This window comes from Drosophila novamexicana, unplaced genomic scaffold (genome assembly GCF_003285875.2).
Source record: "Drosophila novamexicana strain 15010-1031.04,08,12 unplaced genomic scaffold, DnovRS2.1 tig00000960-arrow-arrow-pilon, whole genome shotgun sequence".
In the NCBI taxonomy this organism is placed as follows: Eukaryota; Metazoa; Arthropoda; class Insecta; order Diptera; family Drosophilidae; genus Drosophila; species Drosophila novamexicana.
In genome coordinates, this window is record NW_020824833.1 from 1,714,602 (window position 1) to 1,723,725 (window position 9,124).

General features: G+C 36.9%; 2 protein-coding genes across 3 annotated transcripts; one reads left to right on the forward strand and one right to left on the reverse strand.

Moving 5' to 3' along the window:
• The first annotated feature begins 92 nt into the window (after positions 1–92).
• LOC115765235 (transmembrane protein 185B) lies at positions 93–2,253 on the forward strand. Its single transcript, XM_030708692.1, has 4 exons — positions 93–396; positions 453–523; positions 575–1,149; positions 1,208–2,253. The coding sequence occupies exons 1-4, from the start codon at positions 359–361 to the stop codon at positions 1,598–1,600; spliced, it is 1,077 nt and encodes a 358-aa protein (XP_030564552.1). The 5' UTR covers positions 93–358; the 3' UTR covers positions 1,601–2,253.
• Positions 2,254–4,539: 2,286 nt separating this feature from the next.
• On the reverse strand, positions 4,540–9,070 carry LOC115765234 (post-GPI attachment to proteins factor 2-like). 2 transcript variants are annotated; one of them, XM_030708691.1, is made up of 5 exons: positions 8,721–9,067; positions 6,066–6,305; positions 5,729–5,993; positions 5,444–5,662; positions 4,540–5,144 (listed from the first exon to the last, which is right to left on the reverse strand). In XM_030708691.1, exons 1-5 carry the CDS (start codon positions 8,880–8,882, stop codon positions 4,984–4,986), a joined length of 1,047 nt encoding a protein of 348 aa, XP_030564551.1. In that variant the 5' UTR covers positions 8,883–9,067; the 3' UTR covers positions 4,540–4,983. The 2 variants fall into 2 exon arrangements, with proteins under 2 accessions (XP_030564551.1, XP_030564550.1); XM_030708690.1 differs by having other exon boundaries at positions 5,444–5,993; positions 8,721–9,070.
• Positions 9,071–9,124: the final 54 nt, after the last annotated feature.

Sequence of the window (9,124 nt, forward strand, 5' to 3'; positions counted from 1 at the left end):
ATTGACAGATTATTACCCATCTCTATCGTATCGATAGCTCGTCGTCGGGATTAATCGTCGCTGTTCGATACCTTTCTGATAGGCAGATAAACAACAAAAATACTTAGTATGCCTTTTTCTAACAGTATCGCAGTGTGTAAATAAAACATTTAAAGACATCTAACAAAATTGAACAAAGAATTCTACGTTATTCTCCCCTCGGAGCGCCAGCAAGATAGAAAGCATCAGACAGCTGCAAAAGGCAACGTCGGCAACAATAATGTGCAACTAGTGGCGGACGTCTGCATCAGGATCTGGATCTCAGGAGATATCAAGCACAGATTAGCAGTTGCCAGCGTTGTATTCTGGCTAAGGGAACATGAATCTTGAATCATTATTTCGTGATTTTAACCCCTGGTAAGCAATGCAAACTAGCAGCTGTCCACTTTGTACTCAATCCAAAACATCTTCAGTAAATTCATAGTGCACTGCAGCCTATTCACGTTCGTTACGCTATTTGCGCTGCGCCTTGATGGATACATAGGTATGGAAAACACTTTCAAACCAAAACGGAACTATATATTACGAATTACAGATTGGCCATATTGGGCTATTTTTACGCCGTTGTGGATTTGGAAATGCACTGCCATACTAGGCGCTATAGTGGGCGCCATTGTCTGGTGCCGTTATCCCCACTATCGGCTCGAAGGCGACTCGTACACGCAGTTCAAGGCGATGCTCATCTCCTTGTCGCTGCACCTTATATTGTTGATGTTTGAGTTGTTAGCCTGCGACAAGCTCACCTCGGAGCGTCATCTCTGGGTGCTGGTCTTTATACCGCTCATCTTCGGCTCTGTTGTCAGTGTCGGCGCCTGTGTGTGGGCCGTTAAGCATGATCGCTCCTTTGAGCTAGAGCTGTTTTTGGCTGTTAATGCGTTGCAGTTTGTATCGCTACCGCTTAAATTGGACAAGTTTGTTTACTGGAACTGGGATGTGGTGTTTGTGCCCATGTGGATTGTCATTTGCCTGAGCTTGGTCAGCGTCCTCTACAATATAATATTCTGTGGCATTATGATGCGCACACCTGAAGTGTCGTTGCAACAGAAGAAGGCGGCACTAAATGCAGCTGTTGGTAACATTTGTACCGTCCTGCCGTTGCTCTGCTTTCAGGTAAATTGCAATCTTATCAACTTGCATTGTCGTTATTCTCAACCACAATCTTATGCAGGTGGTTATCTGCGACAAACTGGATGGAGAGATTAAGTTTCCGTACATTGTGGTCTTCGCCCCACTGCTGGTCTCTATACTTGCACTTATTATCTTAAGCTTTACCGCGAAGGGCGGCAACATGTGGTGGTTTGGCATACGTAAATCGTTTAGCCAGTTTCTGCTCTCGGCCATGCCATTTCTACAAGAGTATGGGAATATTAGCTATCACGCGGAAACTCAAAGCAATGCGGGCCAATCAGTGCCGCTGGATGCATCCTCATCAACAAGCAACATGGCTGTCACAGAGCCGCTGCACGAGTTTAGCAAGCACGACAAGAAGAGCAAGAAATCCGCCAAGAATGATATTATGAAGCCCGTGGTGCCATTCATTAGCATTGATTTGCCTGATTAGAAAGTGAGAGAGAGAGAGAAAGAAAGGGAGATATGCGATGCAACGCCGCACATATACAATAACTAAAAACAATAATAAGCATTGCTTGCAATGTTATCACACGAAACACACACACACATATATATATATATAAATATATATATTTATATATGTACACCTATTCTTAGGTGTTTAGCTTTAGGCACTAGCATACATGCATACAAACTTTGGCCGTAGCTAATTCGTACTGAATTTCTTTTGTAAGCCTCCTCGCTCTCAGCAGATCGTCCGCGCTACACACACACACACACACACACACACACACAAACACCCGCGCAATCAAGCCCAGGTAGTGCTCTTTAATATACAAGCATGCATATAATATCTGTACATATATTCGGCCTGTATTTTTTAAGCAGTTTTCTCTTAACTTAAAATCACAAAAACTTGAATATATACTATATACATATTTATATATAAATACCCATATATATTTTTAGCTTTTCGAACAAATTGTAACTCATACCGAGTGAATTGTGAATTCTTTTAGCAATATTTTATAATATGCATCATTTGTTGGGGTTCAGATTCTTTTACCTTATATATGTGCAAGTATTATATTGGTGTATGCATATTTTTATGTTTTTAAGGGTTTGTACATTTTAAAAGAAATTGTAAATAATTAACAATACAAAATTAAAAATCTCTTAAGTGCTTCCAACTTATGTCCTTTATTTGGGTGTTGTTGTTATAAAAGGGCTTATAATCAAGATTCATTTTTAAAATTTTTTCGTGAGAATCTACATACCAAAATCAGACAAACAGTGAGAGGCATTTTTGTATCCTGTTTTAGATCAGTAGACAGGTAATTCAAATTGATATTAATATGTATTAATCTTTATTCAAATTAGGAAGCTACAAAGTTTTACAATTTTTGTTGACATATATTCTTACTTAAGTTACTTACGTTGTGTTGCCTAAAAAGTTATGCAAAGGTAAAAATTTGCACTCTAAAAAGTATCAAGTACATATTATCGTTTGTTACGTAATATCATAAAACATATCTATATAGCAGTTGGAACAGATGAGAGGCACTCGAATGACAAGTTGATAAGGTACAACAAAATGGAAAACATATTAATTTATGGCATGTTTTCAACATTTATAAAAATGCTGCATGGAGAAATATAAATGTTCGTTAGTTCGCAACTTGGCAACAATACTACTAATATATATGCTTTCAAATTAGAGTTAATTACAGGATGCGCTGGTATATGCGATTCGTTTTACACTGTGTGTGTGCGTGTGTGTGTGTTAGTTTTTTAATTTTCATTGGTTTTCTTCTTATTTTTATTTTGTTTCTGTTGTGTTGCATAATAACAATTGTTTGCTTACCTTAACAATAGGAAATACATAAACAAGATTTATATTTTCTGAATGCCTTACTTACACTTTCACCTCTCCAGGTGAAAATGCACATTTATACAATGATTTCAATAAAAATATTCCTTGCTGTGTATAGTACAAAGTTATTACGTAATTTTCAATTTGAACTTTCGATTCAATATTCAGCTAAATATTTGAAGAAAAAAAAAATGCACCTATAAAATATACATTGTATAGCCCTAATTGTTATTAATTATTTGATTAGATATTGTTATTTCAAATACAGAATTCAAAATCAAATCAATTGCTAATTGAAAAATGCTCAAATCATCATATCATATTTGATGGTTCTTTGTATCTTTCATTTCATCATTTCGAGCTACATATGTACGCTATTGTTTTTGTTGTTGTTATTGTTGTAAGTACAATTGTTCAATGTTTTCTATTTGTTTAACATATTTCGTTAGTTGTTAACACGATTTATATGCAGCAGCAGCTAAAATTGTGGCTTATACTATTTTATTTGTTTTCGTAATTTCTTTAATGATGTTCGTTGCTTGTCTCACCTTAAATGGCTATTGTCTGAATTTGTTTTTCTGGTTTTAGAATAAGTGTGTAATACTCCTGATAACACTGGTGAGTCGGAGAGCGCTACATAAACCATAGGCCCCCCTTTTCTTTTTTTTTTCAATATTTCGAATGTATAAACGATATGTACCGCTAACGTGTTATGTATTATGTGTATATATATATAGATGTGTATATGTATATATAGACTGTAGTTCCAAATACATATTGTTTTTAAACCTATGCCTAACAAACGCTTTCCATGACAATTGACATGAGATCATCAAAGAACAGCAATGGCCAAAATTGATGCGTTTTGTGGAAACTACTAGTTAATTTAGAATAAAATACCTAAGTTAACTGACTATTGGGTAGGTTCAAGTACATATACATATATACGTAGGCATGTTATACAGGTATATACTCCACAAAGGTACACATTATTTTGAATATAAATAGGGACATATACTTTATATTTCTGTATTGAGCACAATTGAAACAAAAATAAAAAAAAAAAAATCAAATAAATAACATTTCGACTTAAAAATTTCATCTAGACCAATATAAGTTTATCTATTAGGGCAAAACGGTTTGAATACCTGTGTTCAAAGGGTTGCAAAAGAACTCTATTCAACATTTAGCTATACATCTCAACTTCGGCATATTGGTTTGCTCGTTAACCCTTCGTTCAATATTAAAGCTAAAGACACCAAATTTGGTATGTTAATAGATCAAATTTGTTTCAATTTTAAGAATTATATATATTTCGTTATCGTATACTATCTTAGAATTTACGTATTGAAACAAATATGATGGGCAATATATTTATATAAAATGAAACTCGTTCAAAAGATGAACAGCATAACGTGTTTACGAAATTGATCTATAATTAGTTAATACATATGTCCCTTAGCTGCACACCTATGCATGTATTAGACTTATGCCAAAATTATTCAATAACACTTATAGACTTTTTGTATGAAAGATATTTAAACAGATGAGCAGCCTACAGGTTCACATGCTTTATTTGGATGACGTTTTTTGTGGAATTCGATAAAGTATTTCTTAAATAACTCGGTTGATTTATGTCGCACAATACTGTTTAATACAACATGTTTAATTTACTTATGGCGAAAAGTGGAACTTTTGGATTTTGTACGTATAGTTAACATAATGCCGTATAAATCGTTAATCGGGTTTAATTAACTGACAAATTGGAACTTTTTGAAACAATATAAAATATTACATTTTCATATTCATTTCATTTGGTTATGGAAGCGCTAGTTTTGAATTAATGACACAAGAAAAGAAATTCAATTGAGTTGTACGTTTCGTCAGAGTGACATTCTATATAGGTGCAATACATTCTATATACGTATGGTATTACGATTATGTGTCTGTGTTAGTGTGTGTGTACAATTTATAAATTAAGAAAATTAAAAGTTATGGGCTTAGTTAATTTTAGGCTTAGCGGCCAAATACTGCGTTAGATTCTCACGCGGTCCCTGCACAATCAGCATGAACTGAGATGGAAAGTCCCAGATAATGGTAAAATGGAACAGCATATTGGCAATGGCAATCAAATATTCAAAGAATGCAAACCAACTGAATGCTGTAAAAGATAAAGATACATTATTATGACTGTTATTAGAGTGGCTAAAACTTACGAGTTGGGCGCGTGACATTTAAAAAAAGAAAACTACGGCACAACTAATATCGATTCGACTCGATTCGAATCTGAATAGATTTACCGCGACAGAGCAAGAGAGGGATACAGGTAATAATTGCCTTTAAAATGATGCAGGTAATGAAAAAAAAATTATTGGTTTCGTGTAAGTTTCATTATCAAGACTGAGCTATCACAACTCATTCACGTGCCCAACTTGAAGCATAGCTTTGTAATTGGCTCACCCAAATCATGGCAATAGAAACGATGTTTGGCAAAGAAGACCAAGAGACCAATGGTGCTCAGTATGGAGACAACAAAGAGTATTTTCTTCCATTTGATGGACTGAATCTGTTGTGCGTTTAGAGTTTTGCGTGCATTCAATATACCATTCAGATGAATGGTAGCCAGCATGTAGCACAGCGAGCAAACCATAAATGTGATAAAGATCCTCTCATGAACGGCTGTAAATTTAATAGTGACCATTAATAGGTTAATGCGAGCCGAAAAAATAATGATGTTTAGCTTACGATAATTCTCGCGATTCGATATATAGGTCACTCCACCCAACGCCGCAATCTCAATGCAGTTTAGCACCAAAATTAATGAGATTAACCAGCTTGTCTTTGGCACCAGCGACGGGGCAAGCCGCGCCAGCTGGGCGCGATAATAGTTCTTGTAGACAAAGGCAATGGGTATGCGCGGCCCGATGTGCAGCGCAATGCTGGCGCGCCAGAAATAACGCTGCGGACTAACGCCAGTAATTGCACTTATCGAGGGAATTATATTGTAAACCTGCACAGATACAAATTTGGTATATTAGCAAATATGATTGCTTCAAATATTTTACACTCCAGCTGGACATACCCGGCAATGTGTCTCGTGTACATCGTCGTACTGGAATATGTAGGCGGTCACAAAGCATGTAAAGAGCGTTACTAGCGGCAGCAGGGCCGTCACCACGCAGATCTCATGGAAGCTGGCCAGATAATGTATGGCAATCGGTTGCTCATGCTGCAGTTCCTGTTGCTTGCAGCTCGATGTTGTTTCTTCCTGTTGCTGTTGCTGCTGCTGCTGCTGTTGCTGCTGCGGCTTTGAGGCGGCGTACTGTGAAAGCGAGAATCAAGCAAAGTTTTAGAACAGATACATAAGATCTTACGGGGATTTGAAATATGAGGTGAACACTCTTTGACGAATTGGCGCTTACCTAGCTAAAACCCTGGAATACATTTTCATGATGAGTTTGTGGTTAGGTGCACAACAACAAAAAGCTCTATAATAAAATAATAAAAGAAAAATAAATGTATGTTTATATGAAAATCATAAATAAATATGTTTTAAATATAATTTAATGAGTATTAAAATATAAATTAAAGTGGCTTAATAAGTATTTTTAGAAATTACAAATCTTTAAAAAAATGTCTGCTGACGATAAAGTCGGGAAGTCATACAAACAGCATAAGCTATAGAAGAAGACATTCCCAACTTCGTAAAATATATATTCTCGATAAGTATAAAAACTACGAAACTTTGCATAGGTCCGTTTATATATCACAGGCAAAGTCAGTTGGAATCGGCCGATCCGGATCTCTCCGTAAGCCATATGTTTACAAGTGTATCTGAGCTTCGGCTTCTTCCGAAGATGCCCGAATACTATAAAAAACGTGAATAGTCGATTGTCTTGAAGTATCTCGTATAGTTATTCCTATAGAATGTTTATGGGCTTCAAAAAAAGTGCCCGCTTCCGGTCAGAAAAGCGAAGGGAAATTTGTTTGCAAAGCTAAAAACAATATATTTGTACGTGTCTGTATACATTACAGCTAAATAGTTGCAATTGTTTACACAAAAATGTATTTTTGGAGAATGTAATGCTATAAGATTTATACAATTATAGTCTAAATTTAGAAGAATAATCTTATATATTTTGCAGGTTGCGCAATAAAAAAAAATATTTAAACAGGCAAATATTGTCGTAAAAAACAAAATTAAGAACTTCATTAAAAACTGAAATCAATTTGAATAAAAACTTTGATTAGAATGGAAAGCAGAAAACAAACTAAAACGACAAACTTGAAGACAATTAATTGATTATAAACTTTCATAAATGATTAAATTTAGTCAAGTGAAATGAAATGAAACTGTTTTAGTAATAAAACGAACACAGATGGCCAAAATGCTAAATACAAAATTCTTCCTCAATATCATGATGTTTTCTTCAAGCTAATAGTGAATTAAGTATTATTTATACTTAATTGCAGATAAGCCCTATTTGGTCTTAGATTAAGTATAAGAACTCTTGACTTATAAACTAATGTAATTAATTAAAGCTTTAAGAAATCCCTATAAGACATTCAAGTTGGCATTGTGTTTATTTTGGGAATTCAATTCAATTCAACTTAATTGAATAATTGAATTGAATAAAATGCAAGTGGAAAACTTTAATTAAGGCGACAGCAAAATGACAAAAACTGTCTAATGGCATTTTGTCAGCCTTGAGCGATGCGCAGCACGCGCTCCTCCAAAAAGGATTAATGCCAGAAATAGTCAGCCAAGACCTGTGTCTGTGTGCGTGTGTGTGTGTGTGTGTGTGTGTGAAACGTAAGATAGCCCTGACGTAATCAGCACGGAACTGGCATTGCCGCAGGCTCTGACCAAATTATTTAGCACGAAGCACAAGTACAAGTGCGAGACGTAAGAAATTAAATTGAATGTTTTCGATTTTCGATTGAATCAGAACAACAACAACAACAAAATACTTGTTGTAACTAACTGTAATAGTAAGTAATAATGAAAATAAAATAAGCAGCAATTAACAAACGACAGCAAGCACTCAAGTCTCAATGTGGGGCAAAGGGGGCGGCGGCGACGCACACAAGCACATTTAGCTGCACAGATGTTTAGCGAAAAGCATGATGCAGCAGATGAAGAGAAGAGGAAGAAGAAGCAGCAGCTTAATGTAAAATGGTTAAAAGCAAATGGTAAACAAAATGTATATTGACAAATGCCGGAACAGAGTCATAAGCACAAGAAAGCAGCAAGACGCAACACACACGTGAAGCGGGGGCGGCAGGAGGTCAATGTGGGCCCAAGTGGGTGGCATGCGCAGCAGCGCTTAAGTCGAGGGGGCGGGCGGGCGGTGGTATTGGCACGTTTACCGAACAACCTGACAGCGGAAAATTACAATAGCGAAAACAAAATGAACAAAACAGAACTGGGCTAGCAATAACAATTGCCCAGCTCGTGACGTCTGCGGTGGGTTTAGTGTGGTGTGTGGGTGTGTGGGCGTAAGCGGGCTGCAGGGGTAAGGTCAATAAGCGTGCGCTGTCATTGAGTTATATAATGGCTAAGGCCGAAATTGATGTCCGCAAGAAAAATTAAAGCTTAGCCTGTGATCTGCAATTGGAAAAAACTAATAGCATGGCACACATTCGCACGCACACACACACACACGCACGCACACACAAGCGCGCGCGCTAGCTGGTGAAGCTTGTGTACACACAACACACACACACTTGCACTCACCGCTGGACCACTGGAGTTGCCACGCTCGCCGCTCTTGCTCCTTGCATTGGATCCGGATGCTGAAGCTGGCGTCGCACTTGAAATTGTCGCGACGCTATCTAGTGCTGTTGTCGCTAGCGATGCTCCTGCTGGCGCTGGCGTTGTTGGATTTATTTTCTGCATATTTGAAGGCAGCGTTGATGCTTTTTAGCATAATTTGTACGCCACGCTGCTAGCGACGAGTGTATGGCCCCGCGCGAGCTTGTCTCACTTATTTTTGTAATCAAATTGCCAATGGATTTTCACTTTTTCATCTTTTGGAGCGTGAAGTAGTTTTTATGTCAGCCCTCTGTTACACTCGAAGGTACTATTAATGAGTAACATTGAGAGAGCACTGTGCACGAGCATTTCACTGTTATGTTAAA